Here is a 25,450-nt window from a genome sequence, read left to right as displayed (position 1 = left end):
CATTAAGAACTTTAAACTCCGCTAGAGTTTTTAATTTGAGAACAATTGATTTAAAATAGTGATGACTAAAAATCATTATTATCTTTATTTTATGTTATAAACCACTAATAATATCATCTCCTCCCACCTATATCTTAGCAAAATCTCGATGTTAATAACTTACCCAAAGTTGTGATTGTTGTGTTTCTCCTTTTCCTTTGTTTGTCTTACATTACCAAAAAAAATAAAGATATCAACAATGGTTTGTGATGGCGGAGGCGAGGGATGCATGACTGTCATAGCAGTCGAGGAAGACAAGGTAGAAGGGGTCTCTTCGCACCTAAATCATCATTGCAAAGGGCTCTGGATTTTGTTTTGTGAGTGAGGAACACAAAAATGGTTGCTAAGGAGAGCAAGGAAGTTAGGGATTTGAAGACCAACAAAGAAATCAACGACAGTGATGGTAGATGCAAATCTAGCAAAACACTTGGCATCGAAGCTCCATATCTTGATCTAAAGAAGGCTGGCCCAAGGTCACCGTGCAACTCAGACGTGATCTACCTGCTTCCTGATCTCAAAGCACTCAGAGTTTGAACAAGTCAGTCTCGTCCACCACCGAGCAAACTTGCTCCGCCACCATAATTGGGTACCACAACTCATCCTCCACTCGCTTCTCCTTTGACGATGCCATTTCCACCGCATTGAAAAATAATAATAATCGAAGATTTCTTTCTTTGATATGGTGTATAAGTGTGATATTGCGAGAGAAAAACAAGTTAACCAAGTCCATGCTAAGTCCAGTAGAATCTGAGTCGGGAAACAGAACAAGCGCGTTTATGTTGTTGTTCATTTGACACTTGTTGTTCTGCCACACATGTTTTTATGATTTTGTTTGTCCTAATTCCAAACATTAGCAACACACAAGAAATTTGCTCTTTGGTGGTGTTTAATGAAGATGATGGTGGCTTTGATTTTTGAGGGTGATGGAGATAGTGGTGGTTAGTGTTTAGGGAAGGAAAAAGTAATAAGAAATGTTAGGTATTATGGTGATTTGTTTTTTTAAAATAAAAATATTGGTGATTTTTAATTGTCAATTATTTTAAATTAATTATTTTTAAATTTAAAACACCAAGGAAGTTCAATGTTCTTAATGGAAAATGTAAAAAAAACAAAATGAAACTTTTTGAAACACCAAATATTAAAATTCAACGTTTTAAACATAATGTATAAAAATAAAATAATTATATAATTTAATTGATAAAAAATAACATGAAACCTAAAAAAAACCTGCCACATCTTTTGTTGAGGAATGTCACATCATGTTGATAGACATAAATTCTTAGATCTTGTTTGTACTATTTTTAAATAGAATTAAAATTAAAGAAAATAATAATAATATATTAAATTTTTATTATAGTCTCTTGAGATAATGCTAAATAAATTAAGTGTACATTACAACAATACCAAACCATAGACACTAATACGTTCCTTTCCGGTTTTCAGTTTCATTCCATCATTGATCGTTCTTTTCCAATGCAAGTAGTAAGCGACGAAGCCATCATGACGACGAGGGTGCAATCCCTCGCCCAATCGGGTCTCTCCCGGGTCCCACCCCAATACATCCAACCCCCTCAAACCCGACCCATCCGTCACGCCCCACCCGAATCCGACTCCGAATCCATTCCGGTCATCGACCTCTGCTCCTTCGACCCCACCCAACGCGCCTCCACCCGCGACTCCATCGCACGCGCCTGCCGCCACTGGGGCGCCTTCCACGTCACCAACCACGGCGTCCCCCCTTCCCTCCTCGCCTCCCTCCGCCGCGCCGGCCTGTCCTTCTTCTCCGACACCCCCATGCCGGACAAGCTCCGCTACTCCTGCTCCGCCGCCGCCGCCTCCGAGGGCTACGGCAGCAAAATGCTCGCAACAACAACAACAACAACAACCTCCGATCAAAACGGCGCCGTTCAGGTCCTCGATTGGAGGGATTACTTCGACCACCACACGCTCCCCCTCTCTCGCCGGAACCCTACCCGGTGGCCGGAGTCTCCCTCCGATTACCGTGAGCTGGTGGCGAGGTACAGCGACGAGATGAATGTTCTGGCGCAAAAGTTGCTGGCTTTGATTTCGGAGAGTCTTGGGTTGCGAGCTTCGTGCATTGAAGATGCTGTTGGGGAGTTTTATCAGAACATTACGATTAGTTATTACCCTCCGTGCCCCGAACCGGATCTTACTCTCGGGTTGCAATCGCATTCTGATATGGGAGCAATCACGCTTCTGATTCAGGATGATGTGGGGGGTCTTCAGGTTCTCAAGGGTAGTGACAAGTGGGTCACTGTTCAGCCTTTGTCAGATGCTGTTCTTGTTCTATTGGCTGACCAAACTGAGGTAAATAGGAACACCCCTTTTGGTTTGTTACAAATTTACAATGCAATATGGATATTCAGTTGAGTTGAACATTTGGTTTTGTGTTGCAATAAAAAAAAAATGGTTCCTTGAATGTTTTTGTTGCTGTTTTCTAATCAGAATTGAAGTTTTATCTTGGTAATTTGTATTAGCGTTTTAATTCAAACCTTTGCTGCGTTGATCACTGAGATGAAACTCTAATTCTGGTTGCAAAACAATACCATAGTACCTAAAAAAGAAGAATGCTAGTAACAAACTCTCAAACATTTGTGGATGGAAAAAACGCTGTTAGGAGGGGAGATCCTATTAAAGGTTGTCAGCCAGATTCTCCGGCGAAGATTAGTCGTCGGCAAAGTTGATGAATACTTTGAACTAACGTCATGGTGAAAAAAAAAACACTTTGTTTCTAACATGTGCATTATTGATGGATGAAATTCTCCTGTGTTTCACTGGGTCACAGTTTTCATTTGGTGGGTTTTATTCCTAAACTAGTGAGAGCAGCATGAATTTCAACTAATAGATGAAAGAGTGTTAGAAGAGAGTGTGTTGTTTGCATTCTTCTAATATGAAATAAGTGATTTAGAGTTTTTCTGTTGTATTGCCATTTATTTAGAGTGCTTTAAGAGTTTAAAAACCAGCTGCTTGAAGCTTTTATGGGAAGGCATATTTTCAAAATTTTAAAATTATTGAGCATGGTCAAATGGGTATAGGGAGCAAATGTGTGGCACGAGTATGGTATAGTATAAGTTCTCTGCAATTGTTTTAAATGACTGGTTTCTGGCCAGTTTTAACTGAATTAATAACAACTGCAGTGTTTTTTTTGGGTCTTCAAGGGCATTCAAGGGGGTGTAAAATATTAGTTTTTAGGTGTATTGAACTTTGATTTGGACAATAAATTCAATGGGCAAATTATGATTTACCGAATATTATATGCAATATTGCAAGCTGTTTCACTTCAATGGTGAATTGGGTAATGGGTAAGGAGCAAAAATATGCGTGGAAAAGAGATATTGTGTTTTCTTTACATAACGATAGTGATCATTTGGAACTGGTTAAAATGGCGGTATCTCCTTTTTATTCATTGAGTTGCAACTTTCAGCTAAATTGGCACCATTACTACCCCTGTGCCATGGAGAATAATGTTTCTTTTTACTATTGCCACTTTACTTGTAAATATGGTATTCAGTTTTCTACAACGTGGCAGCTTAACAGTGGGGATTCTGATGATTTGTGATTTATTTATGTTTTCCTGATAGCCCGACCATTCATTCTTAAAGTTAAATAAATGTTAGGTTTAATTCAACCAGACTTGTTTTGTATTGCAAGTTTTCAACTAACAGAAAATTCTTTTGGCACCAGATTATAACCAATGGAAAGTACAGGAGCTGTGAGCATAGGGCAATTACTAATCCTGATAGAGCAAGGCTCTCTGTGGCAACATTTCATGACCCTGCTAAGACAGCCAAGATCTCCCCTGCTTCTGAACTGATAAACGACTCATCGCCGGCTAAATACCGTGATGTTGTTTATGGAGACTATGTTTCATCATGGTATACCAAAGGCCCTGGAGGAAAACGAAATATTGATGCACTTGTACTGGATTCTTAGGTTAATGCTTTCTTCTCTCCATGTCTTCATGTCTTGTATCTTGTGGGTGAAAGGAAGTAAAATTACCGTCTTCTGCCAAAAAGTTCTGATACCAACTTTCATATGAATCTCGGAATCCAACTCAAACTGAGAATGGCACCAATTTGTCAATTTGAACAATAAGTTATTCAAAGTATAATAGAAATTGATATTTGATTGTAATTTCTCTCTCCTTTTTTGTTCAAGCTTTCAAGAGGGTCCATATACTTAACAGCATGTTTAAGTCTAATGTAGTAGAGTTTCTATAGTTATTGAACATTGATAATTTCAAAGACCAAAAATAAAAAGCAATCAACGTAGGCTGAGTCGGCTGAGTCACTTGTTGTACAGCAGAAATACTGGCATAGTTATTCAAGATTACTGCCACAAAAAGCACACATTCACTATCACACCACTTAAGCCAGCAAAACAAAATAACAGAATGCTCATACGATTGAGTGTTTCTTGAATACAGATTTATTTTAAGCCACTGGCATTAGTTTGGTGGCTATATATTAAACATAAAGCTAAAATTATCCGTTGTTGGTTAGGCCTTAGAAACAATGGATCTTGAGATGTTTCCTCTTTATTATGCCCGCCTGTTAGTAACAACAAAACAACGTACAGAGGAATTTATAATAAATTATCATTACACTATATCTTGTAGTAATTAAGTACAATAGTCACATTGTGCATTGTGATATACTTAACATATTCTTTTAGCCCTCATCAGCTGAATCCTCTGCATTTGCCCCAGCAGAGGGAACTATTCTATTATCAAATTACACCATCAATAAGTGATTAATTATTGAAGGATAAAATATATTTTTAGTTCTTGGATAGTGTAATTTAGTTTCTGAACTTAAAAATAATACATGTTTTTTAGTTTTTTCTTACAACCTGAAATTAAAAAAATACAAAATATATTTTTTAGAACTCCATATATATATATATATATATATATATTTTAATTATTAATTGAATATTAAAAACTAATATTTTAAAAATAACCTAATACCACTATAACTGGCGATTCATTTAGCTATTGCATTTCCTTGTTAATATACAAAGAAATCTTTCTTTGAGATCCTTTTTAATTTGTCGCTCGTTTTAGGGCCAAAATCCTACTGTGCACAACATTTTGCCATTCCTTTTCTATTACAAACTTATAACAATCATTTTCCCTAAAGATTATCTGCATTCTTTTCAACACACTCTATGATGATTAAAATTTGTTAAAGATGAATTAACAATTTTGGTGAGGTCTCAGTTATCATTAATGATTATATCTTTTAATTTAAATATGAGATTCACCAAAATTAATGATTATCAACAAATTACAGTCAATCACATAGAGACGGTTGAAAAAAAAGTGTTACTAACATTCCTTTTGCTAATATATTTTGAATTTTACCGTGAGTTAAATGATGACATGTTAGGGACTCAATAAAAATCAATCATTTATCAAGTATCTTAAACACATTTAAGTCATAAAATTACTCTATAAGTTTACTAATACCATAAAGAGGCCGAGGAGTAGTGGCAGTAGTGGGATGCTATGCTGAGGAGGAGCAAAAAGGGTGGTCATGATGAGGAGCATGGTAACTTGTCCGAGGCTGATTCTTCGTGTAGCTGGGTGAAACAATAGAAGTAGTTTTGTGAATGGATGCCTGATTAATGAAATCTTTGTTTCCTTTATAAACCACTTTTATAAGATGGAATAGCGAGAACCTCGGACTTCGAACATCTTTATGCTCCATTACTCCACACACAAACACACACTACGTACGGAATGTGTTTTGCTACTACTTTAATTGATGTTTCCTTAATGATCATATTTGCACTTGTTTTATACATGCATGATTGAAACATGAAGAGAATTTAATAAGGCAAATTTCCCAGTTTGAGGCTCATTTACAAACTATTTCTCAAAATGGTGTCGTTTTCAAACATTTTCCCAGCAAGTGCTGTTTTTGCACGTAGCCAGCATGCAAGTCGCAAGTGGGAGTGATGATTTAGGGCAGAAGTGGACACGTGGCATGCAACACGCCAGTTGGAGTGGCGACTTCGTGCATGATCGACACGTGGCAAGGGCTGGGGGACGCGCCAAGCTCATTGGCGATTTCAGCCTGCTACACTAGAGTCGCTGATCTGATTGGCGATTTGAGCCTGTTATGTCACGTCCCGTCGGAGCAGTGCAACAGCCTAGGAGCAGTGCAGTGCAGAATCTGCAGGTTTGCAATAGAAATCGCAAATGCCATTGGCAATTTGCGTTGATTTGAAATCGCAAATGCCATTGGCGATTTGTGTGATTCTTCGTTTAAAAGCTGGGTCATGGCATTCATTCCTTGCCTGCATTCCTTGCTTTCGAGTTTGCTTGTGTTAACCGAGAGAGTGAAATTGCTTGTGTCGAGAGAGAGCTAGTTGCTTGCTGCTGTTCGTGTTCTCCCATTTTCTTAAAAACTTGTAAGTTATATATTGAATATTTTGTATGTTTTTATTTTTGTAGATGTTTATATTCGGAATGGTTTTAGGTACTGTAAGCTAATAATTTTGTATAGTTTAGTTTCAATTCTTAATGTTATATGGTAGATTAGATTTAGTTTAAATTTTTTATATGGTAAATTAGAAATAGTTTTACATACTCTAAGTTATTAATATTATATGGTAGATTAGGAATAGTTTAGGGTTTTATATAATAGATTAGGTTTAGTTGAAATTTTTTATATAATAGATTAGGAATAGTTTTAGGTACCATAACTTATTAATTTTAGATTAGCTTTAGTTTAAATTTTGTATATGGTAGATTACATTTAGTTTAAATATTTGATATGATAGATTAGGAATAATTTTATGTACTGTAAATTATTAATTTAAAATTAGGTTAGAATTAAATTTTTTATATAATAGATTAGGAATAATTGTAGGTACCGTAACTTTTTAATTTTAGATTAGCTTTAGTTTAAATTTTGTATATGGTAGATTACATTTAGTTTAAATATTTGATATGATAGATTAGGAATAATTTTATGTACTGTAAATTATTAATTTAAAATTAGGTCAGAATTAAATTTTTTATATAATAGATTAGAAATAATTGTAGGTACCGTAACTTTTTAATTTTAGATTAGCTTTAGTTTAAATTTTGTATATGGTAGATTACATTTAATTTAAATATTTGATATCATAGATTAAGAATAATTTTATGTATGGTAAATTATTAATTTTAAATTAGGTCAGAATTAAATTTTATATAATAGATTAGGAATAATTTTAGGTACCGTAACTTATTAATTTTAAATTAGCTTTAGTTTAAATTTTGTATATGGTAGATTACATTTAATTTAAATATTTGATATGATAAATTATGAATAATTTTATGTACTGTAAATTATTAATTTAAAATTAGGTCTAAATTAAATTTTTTATATTACGTTAGTTTTAGTTATTATTAGTTTCTTATGTTATGTTTAAATTAGAATAGTTTTACGTATTTTAAATTATTGATTTTGTATGTTAAATTATTTTACTCGTAATTATTTGAAGTCATTAATTTTGTATATATATTATTTTAATTTTTAGTCAAAAATATATATATTATGTTATATATTTAAATTTATATTTGTATGTAATTTAATTTATTTGTAGAATATATATAATTTGTTATTTATGTAAAGTTGTGTTTAAATGTGATTTAATTTATTTGTAGAATATATTTAAATTTCCGTGATTGTATATTATATTTTGTTATTGAAAAATGTAATTTTTGAAAAATATAATTTGTTATTTATTTTAAGTTGTGTTTGCATGTATTTGGAATTATTTGGAGAGTATATTTAAGTTATATTATTCATATAATATATTTAGTTATTAAAATATATATATTTTGTTATTGATTTCACTCCATTTGTTTTATATATTTAATTAATTTTTTGTAAATATATTTAATTTGTGTATGTATAATTAATGTATAAATTTTATCGTCTATTAATTGTATTATATTTTATTTTGTACATTGATCCTACAAAATAAGTATACTTATTCCTCCACTAATTGGCTTAGTTAATAACCAAGCTAATAATATTTTATCCAAAGTTCCAAACCAATTTAGCATGCACCCACCGGTCACTATTGTAGTTGCCGTAATAATTTATCTATATGTACAACATGTTTGTTTGTTTAATTTGTTTTTATTATGGCCCGAGATGGTTCTTCCGTTGGTTCACGCGGAAGAACGTTCTTCTGCATGAACCAACGGACGAACCATCTTCCACACGAAGGAGACGAGGCATCTTTCACATGCGGAAGAAGCTTCTTCCGCATGTCACGTGGAAGAACCTTCTTCTGCACATAGTCGCGGAAGAAGGTTCTTCCATATGTTGCTACGGAAGAAGGTTCTTCCGCACGAAGGAAATCCTTCTTGCGGAAGAACCTTCTTCTGCAGCAATATGTTTTACATGTTTTATTGTATATTATTTTTTTATTTTGAAAATTATCCCTGAACCATCATTTTATTCATATTATTAGTTAGTTTTTTTTTATTTGCTATTACAAAGTGTATATGTATATGATAAATGACAAATTGAATTTATATTACAAAGTTACAATGTTATAGCTTCTTTAACTCTTAGCGAGAGATACTCTGATAAACAAAAGGCATTATTACACTAACAAAACTTATTCACAGAGAAAATTAAGAAAATATATCTGCAGAAACGCAACTATATATAAACCTATCCATGAAACCAGGCTATGTTATGTCACAAATGCTACACTTGAGCTTCATGGTCTCCTTTTGACTTAGCCAATGATATAGGAAAATTCCTGCCATCTTCACTTTATGCAATACCTGGCATGTCATTGACACATGTAATTTGTTGTTTTTCCCAAAATTTAAATTCTGATTTGATCAAACTCGGAATTCATACCAACAAGGAAGTTGTAGACTCTGTCATGCTCAATAATTTCCTTGAGAACTGATGCATCACCTGTGCATTTAGTTTTTATCACTCTATATTGATCTAGCCTCATCTTGAAAATACTTCAGTTGATTAGCACTTTCAATAACTATTTTGTTCCCTTGTTTTGCCACTACTGTTTTCAGCTTTACTTCATATACTTGAACAACTTCTTTGTCTTAAGCAGTTGATTAAAGATACTATTCTAACAATGATTGAATTCCATACCATGTACAAATATATCCCTCTGTAAGTCTGGTTTAGAAACACAATTTTAGCATACATTTTGTTTTAACAGGCAAAAAGGAATAAAATGTTCAATGGAATGGAAATCATGAACTGCTTCAGGTAATTATAGACTAACCTGAGGTTGAATATCATGATTTGAATTACCCTGCATGGAGTTTCTTCCATGATATTGAAGCAACTACAGAACAAAGGTAAATCATAGAATCTTAAAAAACAAAACAAGGAATCTAAAAGGGAAATTATTTCTTTATTAATTCTAGAAACACAAGTACCTGTTCCCTCAAAGAAGACACTTCAATCAATAAAATCTCTCTCTCCCTTTCCTCATAAAACTCTTGATATATGTGCAAGTAATTGTAAGGAATGCAAAATAGAGATAATATTTCATAGTCACTGTCTTGATAACAAACAATATATCAACTTCTAAGTTGGTCTAGAAGCCTGATATTGTCTACAGCAAACCGAGTGACTTCAGGATTTCGATCAAGTTTGCTCTAAAGTATTTGAATCTCATCAGAAAATGCTTTATTCTTTTCCTACAAAAATGTGTTCGTAGGAATCGAACTAGCTAGTCGAGACTCCAATCTATGAATTTTGTCTTCGCGAAACCTAAGCATCATTTTGCAACTCCTAGTGTCGTCCTCTCTTTGACGAACCTGAGTGATAACAAATTTATGGATAAAGAGTGAAGAGAGTTGAAATATAAAACTCCAATAGCAAGAAGAGCTCATAAGAGAAATACCAAATGCTTTAATTGTTCAATTTCAGCTTCTAGTTGCTTAATAGAAATTTATGACATTTGTTCCCTTCTCAAAGCACCCACAAGAGTTGTCTCCAATGAATGTAACTGAGACACAAATGATTTTGAATATATAAAGATTTGAAGGATACAAACTATATGGTCACTTCATGGAGATGCTAACAATTATATAAGTTGCTTTCAGGAGAGTAGTGGTAGATTATGTTAGTTTAGCCACAAGAAGACCCGTGCACAAGAATTCACCATCATGGGATATTGGGAGGGCCAAATTTACATTCCATCACTATAAGAGAGTTTTTTTTTCACAGCTAAATGTGAGGAGTTAGGGGAGAAGGAAGGGAGAGTTAGTTAAGACAATGAGGATAGTAGTTAGTTAATAGAGAAAAGAGAAATGAGTTGTGAAAGGACAAATCCTTGGGGGAGAAGGAGAAGGAGAATTCTTTCTTCTATTTTCTGTTCAATTTCATTCAATGGTGGTGAACCTAAAGCCCCAGTCCCATCCTTGATGGTATTGAATCCACACATTGAAAAAGCTTACTACGCCACCAATGCAAAACGATAACAAAAGGTCCACCTTTTTGCAGTTGCAATAAAGAAGGATATCTGTGGCTTTTCTACAAAAATTTCACTAAAGGCTCATCATAAACACAACAAACTTCAAAATACTAAACCAAAAAAGAAAAAGAATAGACACACACAAACAATAAGGCAGCATGACAATGTTGTTCAGAAAGATAATGTGCATATGAGAGATCAGGACCCAACAGATTGGTATAAAAATCATCATGCACTATTTGTAGTTAGCCAAATCACTTAGGGGACCACTCAACCCCTGCCAACAAGTGACAATGTCACACATATCATGAGACGAGAAAAAATTGTCCCTATACACACAAGACAATCCAAATAAATAAAATTATGAAAACAATAACAAAATATTGTCATTAATGAGTAGCTAAAATAATACTAAGAACAATGAAGCCGATCCATAAACATATGCACAAAAACAACGAAATATTTTCCTACGAGGTGAATAACAACTACAAAGATAAACAAGTTACCTCTAGATCACTCTTAATAGGTTGACCAATAGTTCTAAATCATAAAAGTAGTAAGTGGTGAATTGGGAATGAATCCTCTCATGTTCAAATTTCGCATGACAAGATCATGTCCAAGAAACATACAAAACTTAATTTGACCAAATTAGTAAGAAACATACAAAACTTGTATTTGAAAAAATTAGTAATGACAAAGCTTGGTTACCAATTATATTAATACTTAATTTTACCAAAAAAAAGTAAATGTTCTTCATGATTTCAGATCATGGTTAGAACAAGAGGTTTAGATCGTGCCTTAGGATCTGGTAGAGGCAGAGACATGAGTCAGGATGCGCATCAACCTGAAGTTCCTCGACGTCGTAGGCCAACTACTTCAGTATGTAGGCAACAAGTTCATTTTCCTCATATGACTGAGGACGTTACTCAGACACCTGAGGATGTGCCTCAGTTAAATGAGGATGTTCCTCATGTGTTTGACGCTACTCCGAAGATGACAGGTATCGTCGATGCTGCGGACGCAGAGGGAGTGGCTACTAATGGTAGTGAGGGGTCACCTGCTGCTGATGAGGGATTCCCTGGTGGGCCACACGACCCATTGGTTTTGACTGGTTTTGCTGATTATATGCTAATTGTTTATAGTTGGTTGTTTTTGATATTGACATTTTTATAAACTATTATGTGTTATTCAATTTAGGAACGACCAGAGCTGAAGTTGGTCTCCTATGGTAGAAAAGTAGATAAATTTGGGAGACCAGCACCTGAGATAGAAGGCATGATTGCGGCCACCAGATTGAGTCCACTAATAAGGTGTTCGGTAATTACCACTGATCTTGGACTTATATCCGCCTTCGTCGAGAGGTGGCATAGGGAGACCAGCACCTTCCACCTGCCAGAAGGAGAGTTGACGATCACTCTAGATGACGTGTCGTCACTCCTACACCTTCCACCTGCCAGAAGGAGAGTTGACGATCACTCTAGATGACGTGTCGTCACTCCTACACCTTCCCATCATTGGTGCGCTGCATAGCTTCGAGCCGCTGGTTACTTCCGACGCGGTCATGCTGTTGACGAAGCTGCTTGAGGTCAACTCTGAGGAGGCTAAAGCTGAGACCCGTCAGGCATCTGAGCCTCATGTTCGGTTGTCCTGGCTTCGGGAGGTGTACCAGAGTAGGTGTCGGGCCAAACGATGGGTTGTAGCAGCCTGCGCGTATCTCCTCCACTTGGTCGGTTGCACTCTTTTCGCTAACAAGAGTGCAACACATGTTCATGTCATGCACCTGGAGGCTTTCAGGGATCTGGCCTAGACAGGGGGATTCTCTTAAGGAGCGGCAACATTGGTGCACTTGTATGACCATCTGAATGAAGCGTCGCAGACCCCTACACGGCAGATCAGATGGTCGGTTACATTACATTATTTCAGGTAAATATTGTGTTACTTATAATTTAAATTGAACTAGGATGAAATACATGTTTTTTTTTATTGATGTTGACTTCGTGTTTGTAGTGTTGGATATACGAGCACTTTCCGATGGTGCATCAGTGCGTCGTTGATGATGCTTATGCTGAGGCAAGCCCACGTGCCTCCAGGTGGCTTACGAGTAAGGCTCATATGACGAGGATCAAGGGAGCCCCATCCCGGGCACATATAGAAGCTCTGACTATCACGGACGTGTGCTGGATGCCCTATGCTGAGCACCGGAGAGTTAGGGGCTTTGACCTAATCTCATCCTACACGGGCCAGCTCAGATGGGGTCAGATAGTCGTCTATGTTCGACCAGAGCGGGTGGTTTGACAGTTCGGGTACATTCAGACTGTCCTTCCGCCGCCTATTCGTGAATCGTTGACGGGTCCTAATATAGATGATCGGTGGCTGCACTTTGCAGACCATCTAGTGATCGCGGGGGAGATCTGTGTAGTTCCTGACCAGGTAGCGCTAGACTACATGGATTGGTTTTTCCAGATTTTGCACCCGTTCGTCACGCTGATCGAGGACGATGCTGAGCCAAGACATTCACCTACCCCACATGATGAGGAGTTTGTCGAGCCACCTATCCCGGAGGTTCTAGTTGCGTCTGATCTCCTTACGCATTTAGTGGTAAGCTAAAATTCTGTAGTTTTTCATAATTTAAATTTTTTAAAAATCTGATACTAACTTTATTATTTTGACTATGACAGGTTGACTGCCAAGGATGTCAAGCGATCACTGAAAGTTTGGAGCGGGTCATCAACCTCAGGATGGTCACTGAAGGCACTGAGTTATATGACATCATGGCTCATTGCCTCAAGATTGTTAGAGGTGACGTCGTAGATGGAAGTGTTAGGCCGCGACAAAGCGACAGATAGAATAGGATACATATTTTTATTGTATTTAATAACATTTGATGTACAAATTACATTGTTTGATAATTGTAAATAAAATTATTTTATTTCATTTAATTTGTTCGTGATAAGTATCTAAAACAAATAATGCTAGTTTAAAAAACACATATTTTAATAACGACAAATTTGAAAATAAAGTTTTAATTTTAGTATTCTTTTATATATGTGATAAGATAAATTTTTGAATAACAATTAAATTCATCAGTATGATTTTTCAATTTTTACTTTTTGTTTAATTATACTTAAAATAATGCTGATGTAACCAACATAGACATTCTAATAAAAATACCAGTTTCGAGGTTTATACCAACTCACATATTTAATAAGTAAAAAATAATTATACTTAAAATAATTAAAAAATAATGCTGATGAATTTAATTATTATATTTCGTTCTTTATAATTAGTCATAAAAGTTAGAAAAACAATTAATTAGTACCGACGACATTAAGCATTCGTTTTTCATATATAATACCCATTTGGAAAAATGAAGGTCAACCTTGAGTTGACGATCGTTTGAGAGGAAGTTTCTCCTAAGAATGCCATTGTTTGTGGAATTTTTTTTGGACAGAATGTGAATACCACTTGATGTGCAACTCATGGGCGCCTGGCTATGTCTCATTTATATACATGGCGAGCAGGTGCATGGTTTCACTTTTAATAAACGCATGACCATTTTTTGTTTTTAAATTTACAAGTAAAGCAATGTCGTGTCACGCCATTCAGTGTCATGTCACGTTAGTATTGTCGTGTCACATCAGTAATTATCGTGTCACGTCAATCAATGTTGAGTTAAATCATTCATAGTCATGTTGTGTCACGTTAGTCATTGTCGTATCACATCACTACTTGTCCTGTCACATCAATGAATGTCAAGTCACGTCATGCAACGCTTTGTGACTTACGACACTGACACATGACAAACACGTCGTTGCTTTTAAATGGACCAGCTCATCGATTTGTTCACGCAAAAATTCATTAGTATTTCAATACTGACGTGTTACATCAAGACAAATCCAATCGTAAATACAGATACATAAATGTTACAGCTCTAGTGTTCGTTTAGGTCTACATGCGTTGTTTTAATTGTCATTAAGCTTAAGTACTGTTGCATTCTACCTACATATGCAGTTGGCCACTATTTTGCCCGAGGATAAGAATTGCTTGACCACAACAACGTCATAGGCGGTAAGGGACAACGATCTTTGAGATAAACCTGTTGTAAGTGAAATAACAAAAATAAGTTAAACGAACAAGCCAAGTTATTGCATAATTGAAAATATTTGAGTAAATGAATTTTCAATGGACCTGAACAAAATGATTTCCAAACACATGACCGACGTATATCATGCGGTGCATAGAAGAATCGGGAGGTGGTTTGCTTCTGAGAGGAAAAAATGTGAAGCTTTGTTGTCATGACAACGATACAAGGATTACATTATATCTTGATGCAATGACATATCCCATCTCCGTTATATCCATCCACTTGTCCACACTAACCTAAATCATAAAAACATACATGTGTCAGTCATGTAAACATTATTTATATAAAAAAAAGCATAAACAATACCTTGGATAATCCATCCACATGTAGGGACAACCTCAACTATTCAAATCTCTCCGTGCCACCAAAGAGCTTTATGTAGTCTTGCGACCATTTGCCAAGTTCTTTAATCAATTCGTTGCGCATCACTGCCCAAGATTCTTCTCCCATATCTAACAAAGCGGCAACTAACCGATATCCACAGTTGCCATTTGCTTTCACATCAACAACGTCCTCAATGAAACCCTGTATAAATGGCACAAATTGATCCAACATCGGGATCATCTTTGCTGGCTTCGATGGTTCAGAAGATGATGCAGTACGTCTGACTAAAGTGTTGCTGTTTTGAACTGAATGATAAGCATAAACATACTCCCAATATGACAGATCACGCTTTGTCGATCTTTGGCTTCTTTTTGTTAGTTTCTTCGGTGCATCTTTGGTGTTAACCTTTGACGGAGGAGGACACATAGGGTTTTCATCGGGATACACGAATTCTCGAAGTTTACTCTTGAAAGTAACTTTGCCGCAGACATCAAGTTCCTCAAATCTTTTATATATCCTATCCATCTCTTCCTTGATGCTAACTTCGGCCTCACATAACCCTTAGTCTGAAAAAACTAAGTCTCCTCCAATACATATGGATTGCATAGAGTGGGATGCTGCCACCATCATACCTTTGTAGCTCACATGCACAAGGAAGACCTAGCCTGGTTCTCAAGACACAACCACAAGAAGACGGATTGTTTTTGAAATAGTGTACACGCTCAAACTCATACGTAATTTCATTTAAAGTGTACCTTGAAACCATTCCCAGAAGCCGAAGGTTCTTTTATATACATGTCCAATGACATGCGTACTTGTTTCGAATGATGCTTTAATTTGAGTGTGCTGCAGCGTGATCATGTTGTTCATGGCATCCCAAACACTACAGAGGTCTCCAAGGCTATTCTGTAATACCTTTTTCAGAGCCCAATGAACAGATTCAATCCTACATTTAAAACACACAACAGACAAGACAAATTAATAACAATCATGTTCCTAACAATCATTAAAAGAAACTTGACTAAAATAATAAAACATTTAAATACCTATTTGTTGTTGTGTTGCCTAGGTGCATCACCTTATTCGTCCAGGCCGTGATAAATTTTTCCTTGTGTGGGACAATCCATGTCTCACATACATAGTCAAAGAATATTGGCCACGGGGAACACGCTACTTGAAACTTTTGAAGGCGCTCAGGGAACTGCTGTTCCGAAGGACAATCTACTAGAGTACCTCAACTATCCATTACGTACTCCCATGCATTTTCTTGACCAATTAGCGATTTGCACTTTGCCTTCACATTCTTGTCTATGTGAAACCTGCACAACAAGTTTGTACACTTCGGAAACACAATTTTCAGTGCATTCATGAGGGCTAGGTCTCTGTCTGTGACAATAACAATAGGGAAGCAATCGTTTCTTAAAAACAGGCCTCGAAACCGTTCCAATGTCCATACAATATTGTTCACACGCTCACCCTCCAGGTATGCAAACCCAGCAGAGAAAGTCATCCCTGTTGGTGTCACCCCCACAAAGTTAAGCAATGAGAGTTTGTACATATTTGTTTTGTAGGTATTGTCTATAAAAAAAACAAGATGACACACATTACATAACTTAACTGCATCTGGGTGACACCAAAACAAATCACGCACCACAACTTCATCCTTCAATCTATGCCAATGAATGCATTGATCACGTTCAAGAAGCCTAATTAGGTGTTGCATTTCAGTGTCATCTCCTCTGATTGAAGAACGATATGCACTTCTTGTATTGTAGATTTGTTTGATTGTGGTGTAACTGTTGGCGTTGTGCTCCTTCAACGTTAGCAGAATGTTTCTTGGTTTCACATTCGACTTTGTCATATCAGCAATGATATTCTTCTCATCATTTGTCAATCTCCAAGCATATGGATGTCCAACTAAGGTCTTCGCCAATTCATGGTTGTGAATCCCACAGATCAACTTCACCATCCAACCTTCTCCTCCATGCACTGGTTTCCCACGAAGCTTGAAGGGACAACCACATTTCCTAGTGCCTGTGTCTCTTTTAACAAATTCTTTCTTCTTACACTTGTACTGACCGCTCCTTTCACACCCAATTAACACAAATGAAGTTCTTCCTCTACTACCAGTATATGTATCAGACCTCATAATTAGTGCAACAAAACCGTTTTCATGGGCAACCGTTCGAGCCCAATGCAAAACTTCGTCTCGGGTTGCAAAGACCTACAACGCAATCCCGACATATTAATTTTTACATAAATCATACATTAAACCAAACGACTAAAACTGATCAACATGATTACCTAAGAAGTATTAAAAGCGTCTGAACAATCAACATGTCCTTCATTCACACCACAATATTGTTCATCTTCAAAATTCATATCAACTTCTTCAGACATCGTATTGTTTTACGCCCATTGATCTTCGTTCATCTTAATTCAAACTATAACTATCACCTAATTCAACATTCAACTAAATAATTTGAACAATACAACAACCTAAATAAATTGACTAAATAATTACTTCAAACTATGAATATCGACTAATTCAAGATTTAACATCTTAATACAAATATTTTATCTACATCAAAAATTTAACAAAAAAAAAATCAACTTTTAATTACCTAATTTCAAGATTATAACTACATAATTCAATTCACCAAAAAACACTTCAACCGACACCAAAAAATCAATTGTTAACCATACAACTAAATTATTTGAACAATACAACAACCTAAATAAATTGACTAAATAAATAACTTCAAATTATCATTTCAACTAATTCACGATTTAACAAACTAATTCAAAAATATCATCTACATCAATAACTCAACAAAAAACAAATTCAACTTTTAATTACCTAATTTTAACATTATAACTACATAGTTCATATCACCAAAAAACACTTTAACCTACGCGAAAAAATCAACACTTCAACCAACTAATATAATCATATCTTACGTATTTAATGTTTGACATACATTACAAATAAAATTAACCAATATAACATAGGCATATACAAAATAATCTAAAAATTTAAAAACCAAAAAACAAATTAACTCACGGAAGAAGGTTCTTCCACAATTGTTAATTTCAACTGTGGAAGAAGGTTCTTCTGTGAAGACGTGTGGAAGAACTTCTTCCGTACCTTTGAAACAGTGTATTCCGACATTCCTATACAAAAAAAAAAACCATACCCAGAAAAGCTATAAAATATGTACCTTGGTCGAAAAATAACACACCACAGCAGAGATCTCTAACTTCACCACATACAAAGAAAGCAACAATGTAGACCAAAACGAAATAAACCAGCTTTTTATAGAAAAAACACGATGAGGAGTATTTTGGGAATTATAAAAAATTGCTGGGTGAACTAGCAATGTTGCAGGTGCCCCTAGCAACACCCTAACACAAAATGGACATTTATTTGTTGTATTCTCACTATTGAATCATGCACCTTCTATTCTTCTATTGTATTTCAAAAAAAAAAAAAATCTGGAATTCAAATTTATGTTTCAAAATAGATTTTTAAGTTTTAATGAAAAATATTTATTTAATTAACGATCTTTGATAATGATTAATTATTATTTCCGATGGTAATTACTTTATATCAATATTAATATAAAAAAACAAATTTTTAATCTTAATCATCTGTATATCTGTATAATTCATATAAACTCCTATCAAATCCAATTTATAAAGTCTAATTTGTTAGGAATTTTATAATTTCTAATTAATTAATATGAGCTACATATTATATTATAATATTTATATTAGTTATTTACATTTAAATGGGTTCAACATAAAGTGATTTATTTAAGTGAGCCCATTAGACTCACAGAAAAATTGATATGAGCTTAATGAGCGGAAACCAGTTTGGTCCATTAGGGAATAATGGGAAGGTTTAAAACATAAGGCATGATTATGGCCCCCAATACACCAAATCAATAAACAGTTTCTCCTCTCCCATCTGAAGAGAAAACGAAGGTCCCATAAGGAAGAAAGTGATTTGGTTGAGGAAGATCATTAAACCAATTGTTCGTGACCATTGTATGATTCCGCTGCATGTTAATCAAACTCTATGGATTCAGGTATTCCTTAAAACCTCTTGATAATCTAACGTAATATGTTATGTGTTATGATGCTCATTTGATATTTTATAAGATTTATTGAAAATTCCCAACACAATTTGTATAAAAGCAAACCAAGCAACACACTGTGTGAAGGAATAATTATGTATAAAACCAAATCATGCAGCACACCCCTAGCCAACGGTGATATTTTGAAGCCCCTGTCTAGTTTAAAATCAGTTTCTATTGCAGTTTTTGTGTTCATAACTTATTTAAGGTTCATAACCATGTTTAAGAATGATTCTAATAATTGATGTATGGTTCAAAATTGGTTTTGAAACCAAACAAGTTTTAAAACCAATTTTGTACTTAAAAATCTGTTTAGAAACTAGTTTCAAACTGATTCTGTAGAAAAATATATGTAATTTTAATGATTTGTTTTGTATTTTTTTTTTTCTAATCCAAACTACGTCAGCTCCTTATATGTGAATTGGATTGTTATTGAATATTTTGCTTGTTCTGATGGTTAATTTAAATAGAAGCTTTTGAGCAGTAACTAAGAAGGTTATTAAAAGGTCTTAGAAGAATTCCATTATTTATTAACGTGTCGATTAGGTCAATGAAATAGAATATGGCTTTGAAGAATTCCTCTAAATTTGTTGAATAAAAAACATCAGCTGAATAAATAAATAATCGAGACTTTGCAAGAATTGCAATCCCAACCTCAAATGATCACGGTGCTATCTGAACTTTACCACTGTCTTTTAGCACCAAAGAGTCAAAATTCGCATTTGGTGATGCAATGACCAAGGTTGAATTGGCACCAACTCCAGCTAGTTGCACCTATTTTTCTACACATTATTGCATTATAATGTGACTGCTTTGGTTTTCTAGCCTTTGAGACACTATCCATGCCTAAATTAAACAATCACATAGTATCAGTATTTGTCCAAGACTTTATGAAATGTTAATTATATTTAAAACCATGATGTGCCAATTTCAAATTCAGAAGCATCCCAAAAGAGAAAAGAAGAGAAGTCGTGAAAGAAAGGTCGAAGGTTCAATTTCAAATGTCAACGACAAAAAACTCCCACTTGGCTTGAAGCTTAGTGTTTGATTTTTATTATGTCACATTTTTACTTACCATGACAGATGGTATATTAATAAGGGGTATAAGAATTCAAGGTGGACCTTCCCTGCATGTTTGATCCAAATTTCAATGGCTCTCTAATTTCTCATAGTCTCCATGTGGTTTTTGGTGAGTTCACACTTGCATGGATGCATACTACGTACTGACATTTGCTTAGGATATGACGCGTATTAAATTTATATGGTCACTACACTGTTAATTTGGTTCAATGTGTTGGTGGTGGTGGTGGTGTGCGAGGGGGGGTTGATATGAAATATAAAATCATTTTGAAGCAAAGAAAATTTTTTAAAACAGAAGGAAAAAATTCTTCCAAAAAAAGAAAGTAATTATAAAATTGGAAAAGATGTGGGTTTTGACCTTTGAGGTATGGAAATAAATAAATGAAAATGGAAAATAAGTTTGTTATGAGAAAAGGAAAGCAAGAAAAAAAATTGTGCGGAGAGAAATATGGATAATAGTGACTTAGTGAACAAGCTTTGATAATGATACGCATATGGTTAATTTATATCGTTGAACGAGTGTGATAATCACCACAAGAGGTGTATATGACTCATGATGACTTGTTTTGAGGTGTAAAATAGACAGGAAATTTTTTAGGCAAAAAAGAAAACTTGCCACTTCACATAAACATTAATAATAACAATTCCCTTATTTTGAAAATTCTTAAAATTAATAGGCTAATATATATATATATATAATTCTAAAATGGACCCTTAAAGAATTTTTTAGCAACAACTTTGTCTTCCTATTAGTTTTAATCTAAATGGCGTTAAACTTACGTTATTGGTGAGTCAATTGCGGCTCCTCCATCATGAAATGCAATGGTGGTAACGTCGTCTTACTGGTCATGCTAGCGGAGTTCATCATAAATGATGCCGTCAGACTAAATTTTTTTTAACGTGAATCTCGTTGATTATTACAATCTCTTCATGATCGTGGAACCACAAAGTAAAACCAGTGTTAGAAATTGCACCGCCACGGGAGCCGGAGGAGCCGCAATCGTCCACAAAGACAGACCTAGACTAAGAAGAGAGGGGCAATCGTAAAAAATAAAATACATCCAACAATTTTTTATCTGAATAAATCCATCCAACAACTATATATCATTAATTTTAATACAAAATATTTATAATTTGATGTTCTAATACATTATATTACATTAATAATCTATCAAAACATATAATGTCTTATCACAAAAAAACACATAATGTCTTTCTTATATATCGCAAAAATAATCAATAATTATTAATGTCAACAATTTTATTTTATAATGATAAGAATTCAATAAAAAATTATTTTCCATTTTATTATGAAGTGCAATCTTGTTACTAAAACATTAAAATAAAATATGAAAAATTTAAATTTTTTTTGGTGTGTTGTGGTGTCTTTCAATCTTTGTCTGAGATATTGTCGATGTTAGAACTCATTATTACAATAACTATTATTGTGTGCTTCTATAATTTGGAAATTATAATAATTTTTAATCAATCCAATAACACTTGTTTATGAGATTTGAAAATAATAACTCGTTCAATTCCAAAAAAAATAGAGTTTAACAAAGAAAAAAACTCATTATATAATAACTAAAATTTAATGAAATATAATATTTCTATTTAGATAAAATTTCTTAAAAAAGATAAAACTACTATTAATTTTATAATTTTAAATATTTAGGAGATCAAAACTCATCATATAATAACTAAATTTTGATCAAATATAATATTGGCATAAGATTTATTTTAAAAAATATTACTATTTATTTTATAATTTTAAAAATAAAGTTAAGTGATTAAATCTATTTGCATAATAATCTAAATTTTTTAAAAAATTGTAACTAATCAAATTTTTCATTAAAAGTGTGAGATGATGATAAATTTATCGTTGAAAGATGAAAACTTTAAATTTAGTGACTAAATAAGTAAAAAGTACAACAAATTAGTCCTCAAGATAATTTAATGACAAATTGATTCCTAAACCTTACAATTTAATGTTAAAATAGTCATTAAAAACATAATTTATTATCAAATTGATCCTTAAATATTACAACTAAAATGGTCTTACAAATTTAACGGCATGACTAATTTAACGCAATTTTTGCAATTTAATGACTAAATTTGTATTCTTCATCTCTGAGAGATTTATTTATCACTACCGCATCACACTTTCAAGGACAAATTTAGCTATCTATCGTTAAAAATATAATAAGTTTCAAATCATATTTCTTTACTTAATAAAATTTCTATAAAATAAATAAATATTATTAATATATTAATTTTTTAACTGAAAAAAAAAATCAGGGGGCCTTAGCCTCTCGTGCTAATGTGGCTCGAGCTCTGGTCGTCAATGACACAAGTTTAACACCATTTTGATTAAAATTAATGGTAGCACAAACATGTTACTAAAAAAATTTTTAGGGACCATTTTAAAACTTTCAAATATAGAAGATCAATTTAAAACCAAAAATAAGTTAGATGACTAAACATATGGTTGTCATAACTTAAATATGCAATCATTATCTACATTCTTACTTTATCTTATCCAATGAAGTGGGTTTTGTTTAACCAGAACTACAACAATGTAAAAAGCTTTGCTCTTCTCAATAATTTGTCAAATAGATTTTTTTTATGACAAAAAGAAAAGGGAAAGAAAGTCCATGCCTATTTATATTCACTTGTCCTAGATTGGTTTAGTATGCCTAGGACTTTATAATAAATTATACAAGCAGATTACAAAATCTTACATTTGACGCTTGAGTTTGGACTTTTTTATCTGAGACTTTCTCAACGACAAATCCTTTACCAGAAATCCACGTAAAATAGTTCAATTTGGTAAAATTAATTTAATGAAACCACCTGTCTAAAGTGACCCATAAAACTTTTATTTGAAAGTACCCTTGTCATTTCAGCTTAACCAACATGATCCCCCAACTCAGACTACCTAAAGTTTCCACCTATATACCTCTCACTTCACTTTCTCTGGCTTTTAACCCTCTAAGTTTATCCATATCACCTAATCAAAGCTATCTTCAGCTAAAAGCCTAAAACTTCATTGATTCCCTTATTTCCTTCACTTTCATTTCATGGTCTAATTTGCACTTCAAAATTTCTCCTCCTTTTTTTCTTAGACCTTTAATTAAGTTATGCTTTAGCAAATTCTAGTGAATTTCTGTCCTTGCTTGTTCTGTTTCTGGATTTTATTTCTTTTCTCCAAGGAATTGAAAGAAAATACTTTGTCCATTATTTTTCAATTGCTGTTATAAACTTCAGGAAATTTTCTAAACTTTATATTGTGTATGCCATCAAACAAGGAGAAAGCAGCACTATGGTCATGAAAGTTTCCCTTATTTTGGTCCTCCTTTCAATTTTCTGTGTCACTTTCAAACCATACACTGAAGATGATGATCAAAATTATCACAACAATGATCCAACTCTCACCAACAAAGAATTTTACAAAGGAGCCAAAAGTTCAGAATCAACAAGATTGAATAAGGAAGAAGATGGAGATGATGCTACATCAGCAAAGCCTGACAAAAGGTCAGCAAAGTTACAACTAAGGCGCAGGCCAATCAATCATGGGAATGAGCCTAAAACACATGCACTGGACTCAGCAATCAGGGATTTGGTCAGAATTCAGACTCTTCACAGAAAAATCATAGAGAAAAAGGACACAAAAAGCATGTCAAGGAAGCAAGAAGTCAAAGAGAGTATCACCATCCAGCAACAGAACAACCTAGCTAATGCTTTTGTAGCATCATTGGAATCTTCCAAAGGTGAGTTTTCAGGTAACATCATGGCAACCTTGGAATCTGGGGCCTCTCTTGGCACAGGAGAGTATTTCTTAGACATGTTTGTAGGTACCCCTCCTAAACATGTTTGGTTGATACTTGACACTGGCAGTGACCTTAGTTGGATTCAATGTGATCCTTGTTATGATTGTTTTGAACAAAATGGATCTCACTATTATCCCAAGGACTCTAGCACTTATAGAAACATAAGCTGCTACGATCCCCGGTGTCAATTGGTTTCTTCGTCGGACCCTCTTCAGCATTGCAAGGCTGAAAACCAAACATGTCCTTACTTCTATGACTATGCAGATGGATCAAACACAACAGGAGATTTTGCATCAGAAACATTTACTGTGAACCTAACCTGGCCTAATGGAAAGGAAAAGTTCAAACAGGTGGTAGATGTGATGTTTGGTTGTGGTCATTGGAATAAAGGCTTTTTTTATGGGGCTTCTGGGTTGCTAGGACTTGGGAGAGGACCTATCTCCTTTCCCTCACAGATTCAATCTATTTATGGTCACTCATTTTCTTATTGTCTCACTGACCTATTCAGCAACACAAGTGTTAGCAGCAAATTGATCTTTGGTGAGGACAAGGAGCTATTGAACAACCACAACTTGAACTTCACTACATTGCTTGCAGGAGAAGAAACCCCAGATGAAACATTTTACTATCTTCAGATAAAGTCCATTATGGTTGGTGGGGAAGTGCTTGATATTTCTGAACAAACTTGGCATTGGTCATCAGAAGGTGCTGCTGCTGATGCTGGTGGTGGCACAATTATTGATTCTGGCTCTACTTTGACTTTTTTTCCTGATTCAGCTTATGATATTATCAAAGAAGCCTTTGAGAAGAAAATTAAACTGCAACAAATTGCTGCAGATGATTTTGTTATGTCTCCATGTTACAATGTGTCAGGGGCAATGATGCAAGTGGAGCTTCCTGACTTTGGGATTCATTTTGCAGATGGGGGTGTGTGGAATTTCCCAGCAGAGAACTATTTCTACCAATATGAACCTGATGAAGTTATTTGTTTGGCAATTATGAAGACTCCTAATCATTCTCATCTCACAATTATTGGAAACTTACTACAGCAGAATTTTCACATTCTGTATGATGTAAAAAGGTCTAGGCTGGGATATTCTCCCAGGAGGTGTGCTGAGGTTTAATTAGCATCATGTTATTAATTGTTAGAAATGGAGTTTAAAGGGGTTTTGATTGTCATCTTTTGTTAGACCATCAAAATAAGATGGAAGACCAAAGTATATTGTATGCAATTTCACTCAAAAAACAAATAATCAAAAGATTGATATTTTGTATGGTCCTATGTGCAACAAACAAATAATTGTCTTTAGCTAGGGAATGTGGGTTGTTGACATAACATCCGATTATATTAGAAAATATTCATGGGTTGACAGTGATGATTAGGTGTGTGACCAATATTA

At 34.3% G+C, this 25,450-nt stretch overlaps 4 protein-coding genes across 4 annotated transcripts; 3 read left to right on the top strand and 1 right to left on the bottom strand.

Annotated features, from left to right (window-relative positions):
* The first annotated feature begins 1,445 nt into the window (after window positions 1-1,445).
* Window positions 1,446-4,194, top strand: LOC100806800 (probable 2-oxoglutarate-dependent dioxygenase ANS). The gene is made up of 2 exons (XM_006591214.4): window positions 1,446-2,367; window positions 3,745-4,194. Exons 1-2 carry the CDS (start codon window positions 1,513-1,515, stop codon window positions 3,991-3,993), a joined length of 1,104 nt encoding a protein of 367 aa, XP_006591277.1. The 5' UTR covers window positions 1,446-1,512; the 3' UTR covers window positions 3,994-4,194.
* A 7,107-nt stretch (window positions 4,195-11,301) lies between these two features.
* On the top strand, window positions 11,302-12,018 carry LOC102669220 (uncharacterized). The gene is made up of 2 exons (XM_006591688.1): window positions 11,302-11,634; window positions 11,731-12,018. Exons 1-2 carry the CDS (start codon window positions 11,302-11,304, stop codon window positions 12,016-12,018), a joined length of 621 nt encoding a protein of 206 aa, XP_006591751.1.
* A 3,001-nt stretch (window positions 12,019-15,019) lies between these two features.
* On the bottom strand, window positions 15,020-15,526 carry LOC102669092 (uncharacterized). The gene has a single exon (XM_006591687.1). The coding sequence runs from the start codon at window positions 15,524-15,526 to the stop codon at window positions 15,020-15,022; it is 507 nt and encodes a 168-aa protein (XP_006591750.1).
* Window positions 15,527-23,122: 7,596 nt separating this feature from the next.
* On the top strand, window positions 23,123-25,227 carry LOC100806271 (aspartyl protease family protein 2). The gene has a single exon (XM_003537329.4). The coding sequence runs from the start codon at window positions 23,543-23,545 to the stop codon at window positions 25,172-25,174; it is 1,632 nt and encodes a 543-aa protein (XP_003537377.1). The 5' UTR covers window positions 23,123-23,542; the 3' UTR covers window positions 25,175-25,227.
* Window positions 25,228-25,450: the final 223 nt, after the last annotated feature.

This window comes from Glycine max, chromosome 11 (genome assembly GCF_000004515.6).
Source record: "Glycine max cultivar Williams 82 chromosome 11, Glycine_max_v4.0, whole genome shotgun sequence".
Taxonomy (NCBI): Eukaryota; Viridiplantae; Streptophyta; class Magnoliopsida; order Fabales; family Fabaceae; genus Glycine; species Glycine max.
The sequence above is the reverse complement of the archived record's forward strand: the minus strand, read 5'-3'. Positions and strand labels throughout refer to the sequence as shown.